The sequence below is a fragment of the Prenolepis imparis genome, unplaced genomic scaffold (assembly GCF_030444845.1).
Source record: "Prenolepis imparis isolate NDT839.2.m4 unplaced genomic scaffold, iyPreImpa1.0 SCAF_17, whole genome shotgun sequence".
NCBI lineage: Eukaryota > Metazoa > Arthropoda > Insecta > Hymenoptera > Formicidae > Prenolepis > Prenolepis imparis.
Window position 1 is genome coordinate 108,915 of NW_028141175.1, and position 23,424 is coordinate 132,338.

Here is a 23,424-nt window from a genome sequence, read left to right on the forward strand (position 1 = left end):
AAGCAGTGGTATCAACGCAGAGTACTATCTTGTCCTGCAGCTCGGCGGGACACTGACCCGAGGGTTCCGGTGGTATCGTCACACCGTATGGGTCCTTGGTCTCCCCGTTATTATCTGAAAGCAATTCTCCGGGACGCGAGGTGGGCGAGCGACGCTCAGCGCTGCCGGCGACGGCGGTAGCGGCGACGGTGGCGGTGCCTGTCCCGGTGGCGATCGCGAGACCCGGGAGACCCGGGAGACCGTTCTCCTCGGGGCGACCATCCGCGACCGTCGCGACAATCGCTACGCTCGCCGTCGTCAACGACGGTGCCGGTGCCGGCGGTGGCGACGGCGACGGCGGCGGCAGCGCAGCTACGCCCGTCCCCTCGTCGTCCTCGGAGATTACCGTGTCGTCAAAATAAGAGACCAATCGTTGCACCTTCGTAGCCGCGCCCGGCAAGTCGCTACTACCGGCAGACTTGCCGACGACGGGACTGTGCGAGGCTGAACGGCCTCGAGATATGGGACTGGTGCCAGATCGGGCCTGGGGCTGACGACCGACTTGGGCATTATGCGGGGCGGCCCCCTGGGGAGTGTTCGAATTCTCCTCCTGCAGCCGTTCGTCTTCCACCCCGTCCTCGCCCTCCGAGTCGGTATAGGTGGCGTGGAGAGATGCCAGAGCAACACTTTGTACAGACATGGTTAGTTGGTTTTGAGTGCCCGCCGTGCTACCAAGCAATATTTTGTGTGGGAACTCACCGGTCTAGCGTTGCACGGCCTGGCCCAGCGCCCAATTGTGCCACGAGAGGGCTTTACAGAGGCGCGGGGACAGGAAGGCTCTTTTATCGGCCCGATGGACGCGTTGAGCTTTGGTCGTCTTTTAGTACGAACCTGAAACACATTTCTACATTGTATTACATTACATTCGCAAGATTAATCTCTTTATACGTTAGATCACTCGACCAATCAATTTATCCATTTTGTATCTTTTCTTTTATACTTTTGTTGCGTTTTCACTGAAAAATTATATGTGCAGTGTATTTAACATAATATTTTCTTGATCGAAAATCTATAATCTAAATTTAGATTGTTATGTTGCTCTCTCTTTTCACGGGCAAACTTATATCCATTATATCTTTCCACAAATTCTCTAACAAGCATGTGTGAATCTATACTAATATTTACTCACTAAAAGTAACTCCCAAATTTTCTCATGCTACAGTTGCAATGCAATTAATAGTTCTTGGAGCCGAGAAATAAAGTAGTAATAACGTTAACGCAGAAGTAAAAATCACCCAGAGACCATCCGATTGATCTATTTAAGGTCAATCACTCTGACAAACGAGATGTAGGTTAGAATCTATAACGATAAACCGCGAAACGACGAGAAACTTCTACTGACCTTAAACTTTCAACGTCCACTATTACGACGTACAATTCGAGTCTGTTTGTTTGCACATTACATAATCAATTCTTAATACAATTGTAAATAAATATTCAATAAAATGCAAAAGTTTTTTTCGCCATCAAACGATCGTCGGCGCGTTCCTCCCAGAGTTCCCAGGATACTTTGCGTTCTCTACCTCGTTAGATCCATAAATATAATAATACACGTAGATCGATTTCCTTATTTCATCTCTCTCTCGCGAGCTCCGTCCAACGAGGCTGCCGATTGGCTGCTTCTTCGGCAACCTAGAAATTCCCTATTCAAACTGGCTACTATTGGCCATCGAATACAGAGTATTCGAGATTCTGTTCTGCCGCCAAACTTTACAGATGTAACATCGGCTTTATATATTTAGATTGATCACATGCAAATCTTTAGTTACATAAGCAAGTATCATGAGCTTGTGTTGATGGTTGATGTAAAGAAAAGTTATTTGTGAAGATGGTCGGGATAACATATACCTGCAGAAATGCACTTCTTCAAGTAGGTTTTTCTGCGAAGAACGAGAAAGTTATTAATGATTGTTAAGACGTTATGTAATTTTTTTAATAATTCTTTTTTTCCATTCACACAGTGGAGACACTTGTCAGTTTAATAATGCAGCATGTAATTAGAATGTCATAACTGTACTTGTGTCATTTTTCTTATAAGCCAGCTGTTAATCTTTACCTCAACTAGAATTTAATAAAAATGGCAAACCAGTTCCATAATTGATAAGAGATTATTTTTTATAATAATATATAGATTGTTAACTCTAAGTATGTCTGTCTTCTATATGTTACGTATTTGTAATTCTAATTCGGTATTAACTTTCTCAATTTTATAGGTCAGAAGTTTGCACACTGCGGCGATTCAAAATGCTGAAGCCAGATTAAAGACCTTTTCAGTTTATCGTTGGAATCCAGACAAGCCTGATGAGAAACCATACATGCAGAAATATAAACTTGATCTGAATAGGTAGGTGTCTTACTTTCGATCGTAAGTTAAATATTTTTCTGAAATTATATCGTTTCATGTTTTGCATCTTATATCTTTTTGTTTAGTTGTGGACCGATGGTGCTGGATGCATTGATTAAAATAAAAAATGAGGTTGACCCAACTTTGACATTCCGTCGTTCTTGTCGTGAAGGTATCTGTGGATCCTGTGCTATGAATATCGAGGGAATAAACACACTGGCATGTATCAGGTATTAAGCACATTAGTATATATATATGTTTATATTACTTGATTATTAAAGATATGATTTATAACTCTGATTGGGCTTTCTTCTCATATATAAATTAAATCTTATATATATAAATATTCGCACTTCTATTAAAATTTAAAAGTACGAAAAATAAAATAAAATGTTTCTCATTATGTGTTTCAGCAAAATTGATAAAAACACAAGCTCATCGTGCGACATTTATCCCTTACCACATATGTATATCGTCAAGGATTTAGTGCCAGATTTAAACAATTTTTACGATCAATATCGCAGTATACAGCCTTGGCTACAGCATAAAGATGCAAAGCAAGCTGGTAATCAACAGTATTTGCAGAGTGTAGAAGACCGTAAAAAATTGGTAAACAGGCTTCTTTGTCATCATATTTATTTGATTTTCCACTTTGATTATAGTCACTTCTCTTAAAATTAAATACATAATTTAAGCTTTTTTCTGATACAGGATGGTCTCTATGAATGTATTCTCTGTGCTTGCTGCAGTACTTCTTGCCCTTCCTACTGGTGGAATGGTGATAAATATTTAGGCCCTGCAGTACTTATGCAAGTAAGCATTTAATATTAACACACATTATTCTAGATATTATTGTGTACCCTGTAATAGAATAATCAGGCGCCAATAATAAGTTTAGAAGAAAATGATACAAGAAATTCTTAGAATGAGATAAACACATATAAATCAAAATTAAATAACAAGCATATAATTATTATCTTTTAAACAAATAATATTGCACATTTATGTCTTTAAAGATAAATCCAATTAGAAAAGGGGGAAAAAAAAAATTATATATATATATATATATATATATATATATATATATAAACGTTGCTCAATACAACTTTGTTTTCATTTGAAGTTTGTTCTCAACATTTATGCTATTTTTTTTCTAAACTTTTAACTATTATATGTATTTTCATTAGGCTTATAGATGGATTATTGACTCGCGAGATACTCAAACGAATGAGCGTCTGGAGAAACTGAAGGACCCATTTTCAGTTTATCGCTGTCACACAATTATGAATTGTACACGTACTTGTCCAAAGGTGAGTTTAATTTATCAATTTCAATTCGATATTTCAAAATTTGCAAAATTACGTAAAATTAAAGCACAAATGTTTCTTTGTTTTTACAGGGTCTGAATCCCGGAAAGGCAATAGCAGAAATAAAGAAATTGTTAGCTAATATTAGTCAGAAACCAAAACCAGAACTTAGTGCGACAGCCTCTCCATAGCAAAGAGAAATCAGGTAGAAGCAATAAGTTCTATATATATCTGTCTTACATTATATTGCGTGCACAGCGAATATATGAGAGTAATATATTTCGTACAACTGAAGATGTGCGTATCTAGTGGATAAAATACTTTAGCAATCGAAAAATCGCTGTTACGCTCTATTTAAATAAAATATTTCCTACCATGTGGAACTAATTGCGGTGCAGTAATTATTAATTATTGATGCAATAGCACAAGCCCTCGAATAAAAGTTACTTAGACCATGGTGGTTTGTTAGCCCGATGGTGTCTTTATGGTTCGGCAGCCATTCGAATCCTAGCAGTCTCACGCGATCGATTTTGCACCTCAGCCGTGCGCAACGTTATGCCGAATATGTCTTCGTGGTAGCGATTCTCATCCTGAAGGAAAGAGAATTGTTGCATACAAGCGAAATTATTTATATCCTTGTAGCATGGCTTTGTTAATTGTCATCATACTGTATATCACTGTGTATAAATAGCAGATACGGCAAGAAAAAGAATAATAATGAATGAAAAATTTACCCTGAGCGATAACATGTACGCTTCGACGTCTTTGTCCGTCATTTGGCCATTCGTTTGTATAATTTGTTTTAATGTTTGATAGACGTCTTCCGCCATTGTACAATCTCCGCAAACGTAGAAATGTCCGCGCTCATATACTACCATCTTATAAATCTGAGCTGCTTCCGCTTGGATCAAATCTTGCACATAAGTCTAGATAGATTCATACAAAATGCAAATTTAAGTTTATACCATTATAAATATTTGTTAAAAGTTTGTCTACTTATCGTATTTACTTTTTGCTACTTTTCGTTATTAACAAAATGTGATGAACGAAAGAAACGATTACATTGCGATTAAATAAATCTATAATTCAAGGAACATGGATAGAGATCAATATATATTCACGAATTTGAATTAATTGAAATTTTTTGTGAGATTCGTGTATTTGTAAAATCTTATGTTATTCGCTGTGCTTGCAAAATGCTTAATTTAAATGAGCTATTCTTGCATTTCAGATGAGTACCTTTCGAAGATGTATTTGAATGAAAGAATTCAAATTTTTCAATACACGAAAGATTCAAACTACTTAGCAGTATTATTCTATCTCCACAAACTTTTTTCTTCTATTTAATTAATTTTTTTTAAATAGAACACATATATTGTGATGTGTATTTTACCTTCTTGATACCAGGCTCTCGGGACAATGCTAAAAACACTTTATCCAAAACACCAGCTTCCAGCATTTCTTTTTTTTCTTGTCTGTACAAATCCAAATTTCTTTGACGACAGCCAAAGAACAGCCAAATCTTCCCAAACGTTTGATCTGCAAATATAATTTCCCCCAAAAAAGTAACTTCTGAATGTGATTTTCAAGATTTAACTATCAATCTCGGACAATAATCTTATAAACCATTTATAAATGAGACATATATATCGGATTGCCGCTATTTATATCATAAACAATTGTTGTCGACAATTACTAGTGATTTTACAGCATGGTTACAGAAATGGTATATATCAAAATTTATACATGAAACTAATAGATGTATATAAGAAAAAATATTCATACTGTGCTGGAGTTTCATTTGAGCAAACCGATGATGCCAAAAGCCTCGGAAAGGAGCGATTCCCGTGCCTGGGCCCACCAATATTATCGGGGCCTTAGTTTCCATCGGCATATAAAAGTTTGGCGCACTTGAATATTAATCAATAATTATATATTTGACGCAAAATCTTTACGTAATGTTTCATCGGCAAAATTTTGAAATAGTTACCTTCGCACGAACACATGCAGCTGTTGCCCCTCAGCTATCTCTCGCAGATAATTGGAGCAAACACCAAAGTGTACTGGTCCGGAACCGTCTAGAATCAGTAATTAAAATTATAAAATTGCAGAGTATATATATGAATTATAGCATGAATGAAAACAAGAAAAGAAGAATAAGCTACTTTGTGTTCGGTATTGCACCACTGCGACTGTTAAATGTATTTGTCCTTGGTGCACGGCGGGAGACGACGAAATACTGTAAAATCTCGGTTGCAAGGGCGTCAGATGAAGCACGAGCAACGGAGCGAACGGAGTCACGGATGGGAATTCATCCAGAACTTCGGCCAAGTTAGGGTACTTCCAATGTCTCCAATCCTCGTAAGCCGCCGGATCCTATTCCAAGGAGAATCTCTTTTTCAATTTTTGTATCATATTTTTCATTAAATTTTAGAATAAAATAATATATTTTTAGAGTTAAGAGAAATATATTAACTTATAACACTATTAATGATATATGAATATTTTCTTCTTTTGTTTTTCGAATATTTAACTCTTTTTCAAATTCTGATGTGCTTCGACAAACAGAATTATATTTAGTACATTTACGTATTTACATATTTACAGAAGTTAAAAGATCAAGCTGCGCCCGTTCTTTTGCGTTTGTAGCTATCGAAGCAAAGTATCTTAATAGATTCGGCGTAGGCGGCGTCGTGATGTCCAAGAATCGAGTTAACAACATCCTTAAGGAATTCGGTAAATATCTGTCGTGAGGTACCCACGTTTTTACAATGCCTGGAAAAAGTCGCTATTATAATTATATGATAGAGGAGAGAGGAGGAAAGAAATAGAGAAAAGTGAATTAAAATCGACACCATTAGGAGTATGCGCTTGCTTCTGCAGTTGAAGCTCGATCGATTTATCAACGTCGAAAGTAGACTGTATACGTTGCAAGATTCTCTCCACAAGTATTGCCCGATTGTACGCAAATACGCCTAAGTGATCTCCAGGCTTGTAAGAGATATCCATGCCTACTAACTCGTCCAATTCCAGAAGCAATGTCGTTCCACTGGACTCGTCGCCGCTCAAGTTGGTTCTTCGAAGCATATTGCACATCGTCACGTTTCTGTTGTGACATTTGCTAAATGCTTTGTCGATCGGTTGCGGATTAGCCTCCACGAAACGGACCGTGGTCGCGGACAGCGCCTCGGAACCCAGGGACAGGGCCACTTCCGCCAACATATCATCGTCGTCCAAGCAGAATGTTTCACATGCGACCGTGAAAATGTCGGCTGCCCATTTGCGGAAGGTTTGTTCCTGCCCGCACATCTCGTCACCTTGAGCCAAGCGGGCTAATCGTTCTCCGCCCAATTCGCCCAACAGGTTGTCGACGTAACGGCCGAACGCGCAGAAATTCGGATACGCCGACGAGCCTAGCGCGAACACGGCGAATCGGACGTTACTGAGAGGTCCAAAGATATCCTCGGTCTGCGAGTCCGTCGTAGAGCCGCGCAGAGAATCCAATCTGTCTAACTTCTTCGATCCGCTTACTTCCGTTTGACTATTGGCCTTGATAAATGACTTGGAGGTCGCCAGATTCACTTTATTCTCGCTGTTCATGATGTAAGCGTCGTTCATCTTCATCGCATACAAATTCTGCGCGAAGACTTCCCCGTTTTCCGGCGGATCGCCGTTCCCGAAAGTGGAAGTTATCACTATTAGTAGAGCCTCGTGTTCTATATTACTGATGTCGTAGTCCGCCATCGAAAGTACTTGTGAATGAAAAGCGTGGCCCAACAATTCGTTCAACTTTTCCGCATACATTTGGGACGTACCGGTTTCCGTACCGAACAATACGGTCGCTTTTATTCGACGCGATAACGCCCGTCCAAACAGCTTGGACGTAAACTTCACGGCTCTCGCGATTTGCTTAAAATGAAACTTTCGTCTTGGCTTCTTCGACGTTGATTTTTTATCGCGTCCTTTCTTCCATACATGAATCTTCCACGCTGGATCCTGGTTGTCGTAGGCAGGTTTCAAGTGATAGAGGGCCATTTCCTGGTGAAACACCGGTGTCGCGGATCCAGATATCGGTGGTACAATCCACAGCCAGTCCGAGGGACAACCGTTCCGGAGACGCATCTCGTTGTCGAGATGTTTCATGAAAGATTCCGAAGCTGTATGATGATCCACGATCGTCACGTTCTTTATCTGAAAGCTGTGCAGCACCGCGATGTTAGCCTCCACCATTGCTTTGTCCTTCCATAACGATATGGCTGTCCTAGTGTCCAGGCCCATGTTCGTCGCTATTATCTCGAGCATGTTATATCTGTGAGCATCGCACAAATCTCTGCAGCCAATCTCGGTGCTCATGTACCAGCCGTTGAAGGGCGCCGCGGTGAACACTAAACCCCCGCAATCGAAAACCATTCCAGATACGGCCGGAATAGCGAACCACTTGAGCTGCAATTGCTCAAACCAGTCATACCTGTCAAAATGCAAGACAGATATATATTACCTCTTTATGGAGTTATGATATAATCAACGTATAACTCTTGGAATTTAATGCGATAAATCCGAACGACACATATTTTATTTCAGAGAACAGAATTATTTATTTATATCAGATAGATTTGTATATATTCTAAATGCACTTCTTTCTTTTTTTATCGTCTTCTTACTCAAGAGTCTGAATATGCTTATATGTCAGATGCATAAAATTGATGTTAAAATTCTCGATTTTTAAATGCATTTATATTGAATTATAATGCTAGAAATAAAAAATTATGTCATCTGACATAATTTAATATATAATTACAGTAAGGCAAGAAAAGGCTTAAAGAAGTACACTTGCAAAAAACGTGAATAAACATAATGCAATAAATAATATGTCAACGTAGTAATTAAATTTATGTAATAAATAAAAACTATATATAATTAAAAATATGAAATTAAAGTTTCTTCTAGAAACTTCAACAACTGCTTACGTAGGATGACTTAGATGTACTTCGAGTACCAGATCTTTTGGAATGTCGAAGTAATCTGGATCATGTCCGTTGGCGGATAAAACAAGCGGTAATATGTCGAATTTGGTCCGCGCTCCTTTCCATCCTAATTTCATGCAAATCTGTTGAAGCAAAATGTTGCTTTTGTTAAATTATTTTCGAAATGCATTCTTTATAGAGGATTTTATGTTTCAAGAAGTTGAAAATATTTTCTGATTTTAGATTGTTGACGAGTTTCTAGATCTAATACAATCATATTGTTATGTCTATAATAATTTTAAATACTGAATTTCTTGTAAATTCCTCTATTATTAATGAAACTCTTATATTATATTTGAAATAATAATATATTAAAAATGGAATTTTTAATTATATTTATTTACGTATTTTTTAAACTTTATCATTTATATTTATTTATGTATATGTATATTTTTAAAATTATATTACATTGTATTTATTTATGCTTAAATTTTAATCTTAATTCGCTATATAATATTTCAGAATAGTAATTTCTTTCATTTGATAACTCTTATTGATAATTCCAAGATTAATCTTATCGGTAATATAAGAGCACGAAACAATAGCTGTTGATTGATTCGTTGAAACAAAGAATTTTATTTTTATAGCCGAGACAACCGAGACAATGTAAACGTAACGATTTGTATTATCAATATTTTTCAGATGGCATATTTATACGAGCGTTACTTATACATATATAATTTTCTCGTACCAAAGAATTAAAAATTTTCCCCTAAAATTCTCTAAAAACGAAATATTCTGATATGCTTATCGGGTAATTTATATAACTTGTAATGGATAAAAATAATCTCATTTGATCCTATGATTCAATTTAATTTTAGCCTTTTCAATTTTCTATATCGGAAAAATTAAACTTTGAGTAAGATGCGTAATATTCAATATCAAATCTAATAGAACACATTCGGTACAAAATAAACAAATGTAGAATTTTACGAATAAATATGTATAAATGCATTCTGACCTCTGTAAATTCTACACTAGCAGGATCTCCAGTAATAGTACCATCTGGATTTTTGTATCCCGCATAATTAATTAATTGCTGATTCCATACCCTGTAATCGTGTTTTTCGTCAGTGCGTTGCGGAAATACTGTTATTGCAGACCTGAAAAAAAAAGTTTAAATATCATATAATAAAAAGTTGCAGATAATTAATATTCAATTTAATTAAATTTATTTTTAAAATTATTTTTAAAAGAATTAAATTTAATATTAAATTTTATTTCTTCTCAATTTAAAAAATAATTAATAATTATTTTCACTTTTACTTGGCATTATAACGTTTATGCAATTTTATCGGTTTATGTCATATAAATGTATTCTTACCTAATGTTTCCTTTATTTGTAGCGTACTTGATATGATTGCACAAAGCCTCGAACATGCCACTTGTAGTTGTAACGTAGCGGCAGTCGAAGACCTGCGGATGTTTATTTTACAAACAGATTAACAAACAAAAATATATATTTTTTTTCGAATATACACAAACGAGCTCTTTTTCGCGAAAAATATCGTTAGCCCGAAAAAATGTGATGTGAAATAAACCTGTAATTTGGACCATTGTATGCGGCCGATGCATCTCACGGCGTTTCGCCAAGCTATTTTTGCGCCGAACACCAATTCCGTTTCCGTTAATTGATATGTACCAGTGGAAATCACTTCCTTCTGCACGCTTTCCCAACGTGCGCGATGAGCATCGCTATTTAATCTGTGTTAATCGACAAAGACAAAGATATGCGACTGTGAAGAAACGCGTTTGTAAAATCTATTATATAATTTAAAGACATCAACGCATGAATATATATATATATATATATATACCTTCTGATGGAAGTGAAATATTGCTCCAGGAAATCTTTCGCGTGAGTTAGTACCTCCTCTTTTGTACGCGGTTCGGTTCCATGAAGCGGCAGCTGCATTATGCTACCGAGACAGGATTGCTTCGTACAAAGCGTTTTCTACAAAAATTCATTTAACATTTATTGTTTCAAATAATTGAATGCTTCTCTCTCATTATCCACGCTTTTAGTTTAAACCATATTATTAAGATGTGCACCGTAAAAGTCTCAATAAAAAGAATTTTTTATGTGGCTTGTGTTATTAACGACATATAATCGGGAAAGTATTCTATATGAAACAAATAGAAAATGTGGAATAAAATTTTTTTATACGATTTTAAAGAAAATCAATCTTAAAAAATCAAATAATATATCTTCTATCGTTTTTTCAGATTTCGATTAATTTTGAAATTATAATCTTTCGGGATGTTGTTTCACTTCTCAAATTTTCCAAAGTTATGATTTTTCGGGACATGATACTATTTTTCAAATATTAGCCTTATTTATCGCGAAAGATTTTGCACGTTTATCAAAAAGTTTTAATTACATAAATCATTCATAGATCATCTGATACATCACAATAGTGATTATAAAGGATTATAAAACGAGTAAAAAGAATCAACATCCTAATTGACCATATAATACTGGAGAAACAAATTATATATTATTATGTATTATAATAATTATATATTATTATATAATAATAAATTATATATATTATATATAATAATTAAAACAAATATAAATCCGTGGCACTTTTATAATTGAAAATTATATATATAAAGCAAGTTCAAAATAAAGACAAAATATTACTAATACTTTAATTATGTTAAGAGTTAGATTTTCTCTTCATTTACATAAATCTGTATAAAAAAATTTTATTCTGTATTTTTGATTCTTATATGTTTTAATACGTATAATTCAGCTTCTTTTTCGATTGTATCACCGATAATAGACTATTTTGTATTATTTATGATAAAGAATAATATAATATTTCTAATTCGTTTGCTATCAATTTTCAAGATTAAAAGATTTTTTTTTTAATACCTCGGCATTTTTTACGTGCAAGGAATCAAACGCCTCTGTCTTGTCCGCAAGATTTTTCAGTTTCGTAGGCTTCTTTTGTTGACACGTTCCGTCGTGATCCTTCATCTTGTATTCACAAGTGTTTTTAACTGCTTCTTGCTTAACAGAATGGAGAGAAGTGTGACGATAAAGAGGAAAAGATGAGTAGAGAGGACACAGAGATGACACAACGCAGCATCTCACGTGCCGTCATCTCACATGCGCCAGCATGCGCAACATTGATCCATTCCGCTTGTCCTCGGAATGTTCCGGGATCGATCAACAAATAATACTTTTTGCGTTAAAATGAAAATTTATAGCAGAAACGCAGTCTATACAATACATGTTAATGTCTTACGTATTATTTTTTACGTTAATTTTTTTAGTAATAATAAATTACAATATACAATAATAATAATAATAATAATAATAACAATAATAACAATATATAAATATATATGCATAATGTGTGTATATGTATATAATTATATGATCAATAAATTGCAGTCAGCTATAAACTAGTCAGAATTGATTGGCCAAAACTTAAAATAATTATAAAATATATTTTTCATGTGTGCTTTAGCTAATTTAATTTAGTATTAGCCGATTATTTTGCGAATTAACCGAATTTTATATGTCTATAATACACACACATATACACATTATGTCTGAAAACTGAATAGCCAAAGCACAAAAATATGATATTCTTTTTCAAAAGTTTTTATCAATCAATATTTTCTCTCTTTCTCTTTTTAAATAAATAAATAAAAAATCTCTAAAATTAATTATATTATTAATTATAATTCAAAAAGCAACTTAAGAATTAAGCAAATAAATATCTATAAATCCAGTTAATTCAGTTAAATATTAGATTTAGTAATAAATTTCAAGGAAATATAAGTTTTTGCGATATACATATTATATGCATTATAGAATATATAACGATCTTGTATAAGACTTAAGCTCTTGATAATTAAATAAAATCAATAATCAAAATAAATCTTTATGAAAGTAGTGATTCTATTCTATTATGTTAATTCTAAAAATATATTATTTCAATATATAAAAATATATATAAATTTTAATTATTTTTCCGCAGAAATAAATTAAATAATAAATCAAAATACTATGTTTGAAGAAGTAATTGCTCAATACATATTTAAAGTTGTAGCAAAAATATAGCTTACGATTCTTTTACAGCTCTTGCCACGCACGTCAGTTTGCGATATGGCTAGTCAGAACACGAAGTGATCGCTTTCTGCATCGAAGCTTCGTGCTTCGACCAACAGAGTAAACCAAAGTCGGTCGATTCGCTCTTTGGTGGTGATCATCGACGGAAAATCGACTTCTATATAATACTATATTGATCATATATCACAAGGCGAATCATAAATCATATATTACAAAGTGAACTGATTAGTTCACTAGAAACAAATATCTAATAAACACTTAAATTTTAAAATTTAAAGAAATAAAGTTAAAAATATAAATATTTGCATGTATATAAATTTGAGAAACAAACGGATACAGAATTGTTATTATTTTTGCAATTCAAATTCAATGATTATTTTTTTATTTCTGGAAAAAATTAGATATTTTCTTATCTGTCATATTATATATATATAATCCTTTAAAGATATATATTAGTAATTAGTAAAATTCACACACAAAAATTATTTTTAACTTCAAATGTGCTTATTTAAAGAGGACATACTTTTATAATATTAAAAATAAGAAAATTCCTTATGCTAATTTATAGTAATTTATTATTTATATTATGTTATATATATTCAAAAATGGAAGATACGGAAAAGCGGAAATCGAGGTCTATTAAACGTAATGTTTAAAATGCTATATAACTATAATTTATTATAAAAAAACCATTGTAGCTATAACATCATATAACGTCTTATAATATTTATATTTTTCTCTTTTTCTAAATACTTATTTCGTTTTTATAAAAATATGTATACGTACGATTAATTATTTATTAAACTTGTAGAACAATCCCATTTCATGGATCTTTCAATAGCCATTTTCCACTTGGAATATCTGAGATCTCTCTCTAAAATGAAACATTTAAAATGTTATTTAAATGTTTTTATTTATTTCGGTTTTTAAATTACTACAGCTGTGTAAAAAAAAGATACGAATATTTACCATTTTCACTAATCACAGGTGAAAATTTGGTCATTTGAGATGCATCCATTTCGTTTATATCAATTAAGTCTGCACCAATAGCAGCTAAAATAGCGGCACCTAGTGCTGTTGTTTCAACCATGTTTGGTCTCGCTATTCAACACATATAATTATTATTTATTTGAAACATTATATTGATTATAAAAAAAGTAATTTATCACTTTGACAATATAGAGGAATCATATTAATATTTACTCACCAACAGTTATCCCTGTTAAATCCGCTTGTAATTGCATTAACAAATTGTTCACAGTCATACCGCCATCAACTTGCAGCATTGTCAGCTTCGTTTCTGAATCTTTCACCATTGCTTCTAACATATCTCTCGTTTGGAAGCAGACTGCTTCTAATGCTGCTCGTATGATATGGTACTGTTCCGTATCTTCAGTAATACCGCAAATCACTCTGATTAAATCGTATAAATGAGACAAAGATATAGCTTGATTAAAAAGAAAAATTTTAAACTTTTATTTAATAAAAAAAAAAAAATGAAAAGTGGAAAAAAATAAAGAACAATACCCGCGCGCATCTTGCTGCCAATAGGGCGCGTACAGCCCTGAGAAAGCTGGCACAAAGTACACATCGCCAGAAGATTTTACACGCTCTGCCATATCCTGCGTTTGCGCTAAATTACCGAGAAGTTGCATATTATCTCGCAGCCAAGTTAAAGCAGCTCCAGCGACAGCGACGGACCCTTCTAGCGCGTAAACAGCTGGAGATCGTGCAATCTTGTAAGCAACAGTGGTTATTAAACCTTGCGTCGAATCGACCTTCTGTAAAGCGGAATTTTTATTTACTTTTCAAGAGCATATTCGTTTTTAATATAAAAAAAGGGAAGTATTTACTTTCCCTCTTTACATTATGTTTTATATTATACATACTATATTTCCTGTATTATAAAGTAGAAAACATCCTGTACCATATGTAGCCTTTGCTTGACCAGGTTTCAAACATAGTTGACCAAGAAGAGCTCCCTGTTGATCGCCCACACACTATAATACAAAGAAAAATATTATAATTATTACATAATGCTACTTCAAGTGTAAACAAGAAATTTTTTTCTCATACTCCTAAAGACACTGAAAAAATATATTTTCCTACATTTTTGCTATAGAATTTTCCTGTACATTGATGAATTAAGTCTATTATGCTATTTAAAAAAATTATAGTTGAAATAATCTTAATAAGAACAAATAAATTAAATTTATAAAATTAATAAAATTTAAATTCAACTGAAATTATTACAAAAGTAAAGTAACTTTTGTCTTAACAAATATATTTCTACATTAAAGGACATATATACATATGCACAAAAATTAATCTAAGTTTATAAGTAAATATAATATAAAATTCTTTATGCATACTTACACCTGCTATAGCTATGCCTGTAAGTACTTCCGGATTTGAAACATGGCCATAGATTTCTGCACTGGATCGTATTTCAGGAAGAATATGCTGCGGTATATTGAAGAAGCGGCATAATAAAGAATCCCATTTTAATGTTTCAATATTCATTAGCATTGTGCGAGATGCGTTTGATACATCCGTAATGTGCAATTGACCCTTTGTAAGATTCTAAACACAAGAAGTATATGATGATAACGTTCAAAATATTTTATTTATTTTTATTTTAGAACTTGATTACTCACCCAAATAAGCCATGTGTCAATTGTTCCAAAAGCACACTTTTTTGCATTCACTGCTTGCTTCACACGTGGAATGTTATCTATCAACCAGCGTATCTTGAGTGCACTAAAATAAGGAGACATTGGTAAACCACATAGAGGTTTCAAATAATTCTTGTTTCTAGTTTTATTAGGAATGTTATCCAATACATCTTCTAAAGTTGTCGTTGTCCTCATATCATGCCATACTGTAAAGTTGATGACAATTTTATTTAATAATATTTAACATGTAAATAGTGAGACAAAATTTCTTGCACAAATAGTCCTTATTAATTTGCATTAAAGTATTAAATGCAATGTATAAAAATTTAGTGAGAAATCTATCATGAAATGTGATGTAAAAATGAGATGTTTTTTATCTGTTTATACCAATTGCATTATGTAAAGGCTCTCCAGTATTCTTGTCCCAAACTACCGTTGTTTCCCTTTGATTAGTAATCCCAATAGCTTTAATATCCGAACTCGATAAGCCCATTTCTTTCATCTTTTTTACAGTCTCTTGTATACATTCCATGACAGCTTGTAATATCTCTTTTGGATCCTGCTCCACCCATCCTTCTTGAGGATATTTCTGTTTGATTTCGATCTGGTGCAAAGCAACTACCTTCCTGCGCAGCACATCAAAGACCTAAAAAAATGTATAAGTAAATTTTACAAAATGCATTAATTTTTAACAATCTCATTAGTTTTTATTTTACAGTTTAATCGAGCGACGATTCTTATTGTCGAGTATCCTTCTCTCATATGACAAGATATATATATGTAGATAAAATTTTATTTCAAATCAATCTTACCAAAAATCTAGCGCTACTTGTTCCCTCATCAATAGCACCTATGTAAGGTCCGGTGGTTTTTTTCACGTTTTCAGGCATATTTTTCTTTCTCGTGTAGCGATTGAAAGTCACTCTCGTGCGTTATTCTCCGTTAATGACATACATTGATATAGGTATATAACCTTTGTCCATCCTGTTACGTAACGGATATAAGAGCTTTATATAAAGAGATATCAACGTACTTACATTTCCAATATTGATATTCCCAATTTCAGAAATAATTACTCTTAAGATGTACCAAGAGAGGTTTCAAGCTCATATCATAATTAAAATCGATAAACATACAATTAAATCCATTCATCTCAGATTTTTGAAAATTTTGACAAACAAATAAATTCGTCATTCAATTTACTTTCTTATGCAAATGTACGAAAAACAAAATTTAAATATACACACACGAAGAGGGAGGGGGATTATGGGTGTTCAAAAATCTACTCGTCGGAGTAGCGTTTGATCGACCAATCAGGAGGAAAGGAATTTTCCTTTGTCCTGATTGGTGGAAAAAACGCTGCTCCATATTTTCGAACGCGACGCTAGAGATATGGTATTTTTTTTTTTTTGATGAATCTGGTAACCTTGAATTTTTCGTCACCTCAAAATTAATTGGAAAAATCGACACGTTTTCTTCCATCAATTTTTAATCTATGGGCAAATCGTGGGCGATGCAGGAAAGAAATATGATGGAGAGGGATAGAAGGCGTGACTCGAGATAAAACTTATCAATCCACGGCGGATCGCGACGTAGATTTGTCAAGAAGACTCCACGAACTGCTTTTAAATAGCGGTTTCAGTAGCCTTGTGTGCGTTGTGACTGTTTGTAGCTCCTCGGCTGCGCCTCTGTTTCTCGTGAAAGTTAATTATCAGGCAGGCGCGATGGAAACTTACGAAAGCGTCCTTCTGGTGAAATCCGAGATTTTCGTCTTCAAAATTCCGCCAAGGTCAACCAACAGGGGTTATCGGTAAACGTAAAACCACGTTTATTATAACGAATGACATTTGATATAGTTGTTCAATATGTCAGAAGGATGTGTACCTTTTTTTCTCGGTTCCTAACAGCGCTAAACGTTGTTCGCGAATGAGTCTAGTAAAGTAAATTAAAGGACACGTTACCTTTTTTATTTATCTATATGAATCCATATGCAGCTTCATCCGTGATTTCATCACAGGGCGGCTGACTGGAACCTGCAGGAACCTTCGTGGACTGGTCGCATGCGGTTAGTGTCACAGGGAGATAGCATAACGATAAAGCTGGAGGACAAGATTACAGGCGAATTGTTCGCCAAGTGTCCTATCGAGCAGTATCCTGGAATAGCGGTTGAACCGGTTACCGACTCCTCCCGATACTTCGTCCTGAGAATTCAAGATGATAATGGACGGTCAGCCTTCATAGGTGTTGGCTTCTTAGACAGATCTGATAGTTTTGACTTGAATGTCTCTCTTCAAGATCATTTCAAATGGTTAAAGAATCGAGAACAAATTGAGAAAGAGAAGGAGAAGCCGAAACAGGAATTGGATCTCAGATTCAAGGAAGGTGAAACTATCAAGATTAACATGAAGATCACTGTAAGGATATGTTCATCATGTATTTACTTTTTTTTCGATCAATTTTTAAGAACATGTTTTTTGTTAAAACCTAAAAATTTTAATGAAATATTTGAACTTTTTTTTAAATTTACACATGAAGAGAAAATATTTCTTCAAGTCAGATAATCAAATGTGTCAAAATCAGATTAACATATTGTATATCATTTCTGCTAGTTTTTAATAATTGGAAAAAAATGTTTTTTCTTTTATTTTCTAATATTCTGTTTAAAATTTGTGTAAAATTGCATAAATTAATGTGGAACAATTCACAAATTATTTCTTGATATTTAATATTTAATGTTTCAACAAATAATCTTCATGGCATAATCTTGAAACTATTTTTCGACATACTTGTTATTTAGAAAAAAGATGGCAGCGAGGTTTCATCCAAGTCTAAACAACGTACCGGTGCAGCCACGGGTTTGCCACCACCTCCAGGTGGAGTCAAGATTGCTCCACCGCCAGCAAAGACTCCTACTTCCTCACCGGCGCATAAACCGCAACAGAGTCAGAATCAAGATTTCACAAGTTCTGAATGGGGCGAGTTTGCCAGCGCTTCTCAGCCGGCATCAGCATCAGCATCCACACCTACAGTACCCAATGCAAGTTGGGTACAATTCTAACTTTAAAAATGTATGTATAAATATTTTATTATGTATAGGGTAATTTTGAAACAGATGGTCAAATTTTAGAAGCTCCCAATATGTTGTTAAAGTTTGTCTATCTATTTTTGAATCACCATATATATTAAAATAATTAAAATAATCGATTATATATAATAGATATACAAGAAGAGAGCTACTGATTTTAAGAGTGATTGTTGAAAGGATATCTGTATGAATAATAGAAATCTTATATATATATATATATATCAATATGTATGAATGGATGTAAGCATGTGTATGTGCATATGTATGTATGTACTTTAATCTAGTGTGCGATAAAAATTATAGCAGCATCCATGAAACGGAAAACTTATCATAAAAAAATTTTAGTACTTATAAATATCATTCAAACATTTTCGTCTCAATTGCTTTCGGACATCCAATGTATCTCGAGATATAATACAATTTTTATATGTGTAAATGTTGATATTAAAGATGCATTTAGTGCCTTGTATAAACTAGTCCAATAAATTAGAAGCAAATTTGAGCCAGTCTGCAATAATTAACACTATCTGTTTAGTACTTACAGGAGGGAATACATGATACTATTTTCTCAATTTATGACAAATAATTATTGATAAATAATTATTCTCTAGTCTATATTTAATTGTTCAACTTTTGCAAATTATATTAATGCTATGTTGTGTGTGTGTGAAGTCTCTTATAGCAAAGAAAAATCACAAGTTATAAAAAAATATAATAGAAGAGAAAAGAGACTTTAACACTAGAGTTTAACTTTAATGTTAATATAAATTGTAAAAGTCAAATAATTAGAGATACAAAGAACAATTATTTATTAATTAAAACTGGCATTTAAATAGATTGTATAAATTTTATAATAAAATTTAATATATATGATATCCAAATAATTTTTTTTTCGACATTAATATGTTACGTTAAATATCTATAATATTTGGCCTCGGCTGTTAGCTCGCAATGTTTGTAGATACTATAAAGGCCTACTGTGAAAACGAGACCTAATTTTCTCATACACTGGATGTCCATATATAAAATTCTTTATTAAATTTTAAATATATTTGAGGCAAGCCAGGTTTTTATTCACTGAAATAAAGTTGCAAAGTTTTTTTCTATAGATTTCGTTTCTCAAACGTGTTAATAATTATTAATAAATTTTTATAAAGAAATAGAATGCTTAACAATATTACAAAGAAATATTTTATTATTGAGTTTCAAAATATTTGTTTTTTAATCGCGAATACGATTAGAAAATTGATTTTTAGATCTTATATTACATCTTTTTTTGCAAGATAAAATTTTTCTGTCTAGCAAATGAAGAAAGATGTTATCATTTTCTTTATATTTGAAATAATATAAATAAGAAAAATATATATTTGGGTAATGTTTGCTTTTTTTTGATTGAGAAATATATGCAATTATTTTGCACGCGCATTCATGTAAAGATTATGCATATGTATTACTAGAAATGTTTCACATGCCTGTATGTAAAAATTCGGCGTAATGCACAATACTTGCCTCCATGGCAAAAAAATAGAATCTATTATACTATATGTATCTATAACTCGTTGATTAGATCATAAATTGTACAATGTTATTTACATTAAATCAATTAAATTTTAATGTAAAATATAAAATAATCTTGTTAAACATATTGTTAGTGTGAAACTTGTTGAATGAGTGTTTAGATGAAATTTTATCATATACTATTTTCTTCTGCAAGGATTTTCCTTGTAGAAGTCGTTTCAAAAAAAAGTGTGAAGTGACAGCAAAAAAAAAATGTCAAAGTTGTATAAAAATAATAGTAATCAAAGAGAGCTATATAATGTTTAACGTTAAAAATAAACTTTTACATCATATATCTAAGAAACAATGTTTGAATAAAAGTAATAATTAAATAGAAAATGAATATATAATGTATGTATATATGAATGTAAAGGATATTTTTAACGTATATATAGAACGGCCAAGAGAGGAGGGAAGGATAACCTTGCTGATATTAGTTAAAGAATTAGCTAGATAAAATATTTAAAATATGATTATCAAGTTATTCAACATTATAATTAATAAAACAAGTAAAAGCTAGAGGCTAAATTTTATGCGAAATAATTTTTTCAACACTATAACTTTAAAACTTCAACAAATATTTGGAATTACAATATATCAAAAGCAAAAATGAATGCATAGCTAAAGACACAAATAATAGTTGCAATTTATAAACCTTTAAATAACACTTTGATAGAAATTTTTTTTTTGTTTTGATAAAACACTTTTTTAAATAGAAACTCTGCTTCTGTTGTAGAAATTTTTTTGCGTATAGCTTTATAGCTTTGTTTTTACACAATCATAATCTGATATCAAAGATATCAGAGATATCAAATATATCAGAGATATCAAATATATCAAAGATATTATAAATTTTAAGAATAAGATTTTGCTGGTATGTCATATCTTTTTTTGAAACACTTTATAACATCTTAAAGTTAATATTCAGCTCTAATCGTATATTAATATATTATATTACAAAGTGATATAGATGGAAAACAAATTGAAAATATCCCTTGTATCTATTCTAATTTCATGTATGTGGTAATAAAAGAGATTGTTGCAATGTATATCGTATTATATATGTGATAGCAACTAAAGAGAATCATTGTAATTCTGATTTATATATAATATATATGTGCGTATGGGTTTGCGTGATATTGAGTGCGTGTAACATTCCATATTTTTTATTTTCTGTAAACATATTAAGAGAATAAGAATAAATATTGAATGGAAATTAAATTTATCGAATTTACCTTTCGATGAAAGCTCGATCAGAAAGCAGGCATGATTAGATAGCAATACAATTCTTATGTATTCCTTTTATATATTCTCTTTTCCGCGCAGAAATACATAATAAATAGTTAAAGAGTGCATCCCAAGAATTGTTACGAATCGTATTACAAATAATATTTTGCAGGGAGATAAATCGTTATGGCATGAAAAGTTATTCTATCACTTGCACGAACGAGTGATTCGTCAAGTAATGAATCATCATTATCAACAACGTTTGTTACGTGCAACGTTGAGCCGTAAACTACGCATAGCCATAGCACGACTAAAATGTCGTTGTACTGGACGCTGAAGCTGTCCACTGACTAGAGTTGAATCCTCATCACATTCTACACTGCTCAACACAACCAAGAGCACACCAAGTACCTACAATGATAACAAGCAATCATATCAGTAACAATTTCCGGCTTTTAGATACATGAAAAAAAAAACGAGAAAAAAAGGAACTCTAATTAGTTTCGAAAAAATATTAGAAACTTTTATTTATTAGTTGATATAGGCTGAACATAATTTGTATATGCATTCAATTAATTTACGTACCAAACAGATGATAATCAGCAACGTATAGATATGTATACTTGCAGCCGGCAATGACTCGACTTCCTTTAACGCATCGGCAGCGTCAGAAAGATCTGGTTTTAATTCCAGTGCGTGACGCAAATGAACAGCTGCTTCTTGAAAGTGTCCATATGCCTGCAAAATGAATATAAAAGATAAAAATGTGTTTAATAATACTGAATTCTATTCTTCGAAAAATTTAGTGGGAATATAATTATCAATTCTATTTTTAGATTTTCTTTAGCATTAAATGGTTATTTATTGAAATAATAATAGAAAAAGAGATGTACTGAATTACAACTAGAAAAAGAAGTATTAAATTTTGTATAATAGATAAGTAAATATGTAGAAAAAATAAACGATTAAAATTAATTTGTTTACGAGTTTCCAAAAAAACCAGTTGAAATTTAATCAGTTAATTTATATTTTATATAATAATCATTATTTTTTATAATTTCTATATTTCCTTCTTATTATCACTAATTTATCAAATAAATTTTTTATATCAAAGTGATCTCAGTGTTTTGTAATTTCAATACAAATATATCAATACGAATATATTTACAGTTAATTGCTATTAGATTATTGTCTATGTACTTTGAATATTTGTCCAAGTGTAAGATATTGTTCCCATGCATTGCGATCTGGAGGTTGCAATTCTAAGGATCGCCTGGCTAAGTACGTCGCATCATCCAAGTAATGTTGTACTAGTAATACTCTAGCCAAGTTCAAGAGCACTTCTGCATTATGCGGCGACACAGCAAGTGCTCTACGAAAGCATTCAATTGATCTTTGTGCATCGCCTTTAATACGCCAAAAATTTCCTATCTGATTATACAATTGAACAGATTTTGGTTTCTGGAAAAAAAAAACTCATTTTTAAAGATAAATCAAGAAAATTCATGTTAATATATATACATAATAACATTATTATTTCAAAGATATAAATGTTTTTATATTACAATTATATTTCTTGTGAAAATGTTCGATGAAAGAATGAAAATGCAAATTAGGTGCACAGTTTTTCTGCTTTTACTTATTGTTAGAACTGACGCAGATGATATCTGACAAGATTTCTAGATAAGATTTTGAAATAAATACCTCTCGCTTTGCTTTCTTCAAGCGTTTCTCTAGCAAGTCAATATCAACATCGACAGTTTTACCGCCGTTTTTCTTGAACATGAGTGCCACATTAGGTTCTGGTACCAATGGGTGCTTGTTCCTATTTGCCACACCAATCAGATTGTCATAATAGGTAAAATTCACTGGCTTGCCGCAATCCAATATTATGTTGTCACATTGCTGACCAGAGATGCACGTCACTTGCTCGTTTGACACTCGCGAAGACAGAGGAAAGGACTCATTGATATTTTTTGTGTCCTTCAACACGTATGACGAGAGTCGTCTGCGTCAAGGAGACCAAAGTTAGGGCTGTTTTAACACTGAATGAACAGCAAGCCACACACAAAACGC

At 32.7% G+C, this 23,424-nt stretch overlaps 6 protein-coding genes across 13 annotated transcripts in view; 2 read left to right on the forward strand and 4 right to left on the reverse strand.

The window, feature by feature from the left end:
• LOC145946631 (uncharacterized) overlaps positions 1-1,639 on the reverse strand; it is a 4,381-nt gene extending 2,742 nt beyond the window's left edge. The window contains 2 exon segments of the mRNA XM_083056382.1: positions 26-870; positions 1,382-1,639. Coding sequence (XP_082912508.1) covers positions 26-679 — 654 coding nt within the window. The 5' untranslated portion in view covers positions 680-870; positions 1,382-1,639.
• A 112-nt stretch (positions 1,640-1,751) lies between these two features.
• Positions 1,752-4,991, forward strand: Sdhb (Succinate dehydrogenase, subunit B (iron-sulfur)). Of its 2 annotated transcripts, XM_083056330.1 has the most exons (8): positions 1,752-1,909; positions 2,253-2,383; positions 2,470-2,613; positions 2,797-2,992; positions 3,095-3,196; positions 3,571-3,693; positions 3,783-3,895; positions 4,922-4,991. In XM_083056330.1, exons 1-7 carry the CDS (start codon positions 1,868-1,870, stop codon positions 3,879-3,881), a joined length of 837 nt encoding a protein of 278 aa, XP_082912456.1. In that variant the 5' UTR covers positions 1,752-1,867; the 3' UTR covers positions 3,882-3,895; positions 4,922-4,991. The 2 variants fall into 2 exon arrangements, with proteins under 2 accessions (XP_082912456.1, XP_082912455.1); XM_083056329.1 differs by lacking the exon at positions 4,922-4,991 and having other exon boundaries at positions 3,783-4,077.
• Nos (Nitric oxide synthase) lies at positions 3,003-12,941 on the reverse strand. 3 transcript variants are annotated; one of them, XM_083056319.1, is made up of 15 exons: positions 12,801-12,941; positions 11,596-11,733; positions 10,532-10,668; positions 10,256-10,418; positions 10,039-10,130; positions 9,676-9,817; positions 8,658-8,797; positions 6,546-8,158; positions 6,296-6,465; positions 5,856-6,066; positions 5,681-5,768; positions 5,476-5,600; positions 5,084-5,229; positions 4,425-4,616; positions 3,003-4,280 (listed from the first exon to the last, which is right to left on the reverse strand). In XM_083056319.1, exons 2-15 carry the CDS (start codon positions 11,698-11,700, stop codon positions 4,173-4,175), a joined length of 3,432 nt encoding a protein of 1,143 aa, XP_082912445.1. In that variant the 5' UTR covers positions 11,701-11,733; positions 12,801-12,941; the 3' UTR covers positions 3,003-4,172. The 3 variants fall into 3 exon arrangements, with proteins under 3 accessions (XP_082912445.1, XP_082912446.1, XP_082912444.1); XM_083056320.1 differs by having other exon boundaries at positions 11,596-11,729; positions 12,801-12,939; XM_083056318.1 differs by lacking the exon at positions 12,801-12,941 and having other exon boundaries at positions 11,596-11,837.
• Positions 12,823-16,696, reverse strand: Gk1 (Glycerol kinase 1). Of its 4 annotated transcripts, none has more exons than XM_083056326.1 (11): positions 16,517-16,679; positions 16,292-16,463; positions 15,867-16,125; positions 15,462-15,685; positions 15,181-15,387; positions 14,694-14,804; positions 14,332-14,585; positions 14,012-14,217; positions 13,774-13,905; positions 13,591-13,678; positions 12,823-12,961 (listed from the first exon to the last, which is right to left on the reverse strand). In XM_083056326.1, the coding sequence occupies exons 2-10, from the start codon at positions 16,367-16,369 to the stop codon at positions 13,593-13,595; spliced, it is 1,557 nt and encodes a 518-aa protein (XP_082912452.1). In that variant the 5' UTR covers positions 16,370-16,463; positions 16,517-16,679; the 3' UTR covers positions 12,823-12,961; positions 13,591-13,592. The 4 variants fall into 4 exon arrangements, with proteins under 4 accessions (XP_082912452.1, XP_082912450.1, XP_082912449.1 ...); XM_083056324.1 differs by having other exon boundaries at positions 12,836-12,971; XM_083056323.1 differs by lacking the exon at positions 12,823-12,961 and having other exon boundaries at positions 13,456-13,678; positions 16,556-16,696.
• Positions 16,697-16,994: 298 nt separating this feature from the next.
• Positions 16,995-21,342, forward strand: LOC145946606 (NECAP-like protein CG9132). 2 transcript variants are annotated; one of them, XM_083056332.1, is made up of 3 exons: positions 16,995-17,289; positions 17,474-17,893; positions 18,277-21,342. In XM_083056332.1, the coding sequence occupies exons 2-3, from the start codon at positions 17,540-17,542 to the stop codon at positions 18,535-18,537; spliced, it is 615 nt and encodes a 204-aa protein (XP_082912458.1). In that variant the 5' UTR covers positions 16,995-17,289; positions 17,474-17,539; the 3' UTR covers positions 18,538-21,342. The 2 variants fall into 2 exon arrangements, with proteins under 2 accessions (XP_082912458.1, XP_082912457.1); XM_083056331.1 differs by having other exon boundaries at positions 16,998-17,289; positions 17,497-17,893.
• Positions 21,343-21,351: 9 nt separating this feature from the next.
• On the reverse strand, positions 21,352-23,424 carry LOC145946607 (tetratricopeptide repeat protein 17). The gene is made up of 4 exons (XM_083056333.1): positions 23,053-23,424; positions 22,549-22,809; positions 21,934-22,086; positions 21,352-21,759 (listed from the first exon to the last, which is right to left on the reverse strand). The coding sequence occupies exons 1-4, from the start codon at positions 23,131-23,133 to the stop codon at positions 21,601-21,603; spliced, it is 654 nt and encodes a 217-aa protein (XP_082912459.1). The 5' UTR covers positions 23,134-23,424; the 3' UTR covers positions 21,352-21,600.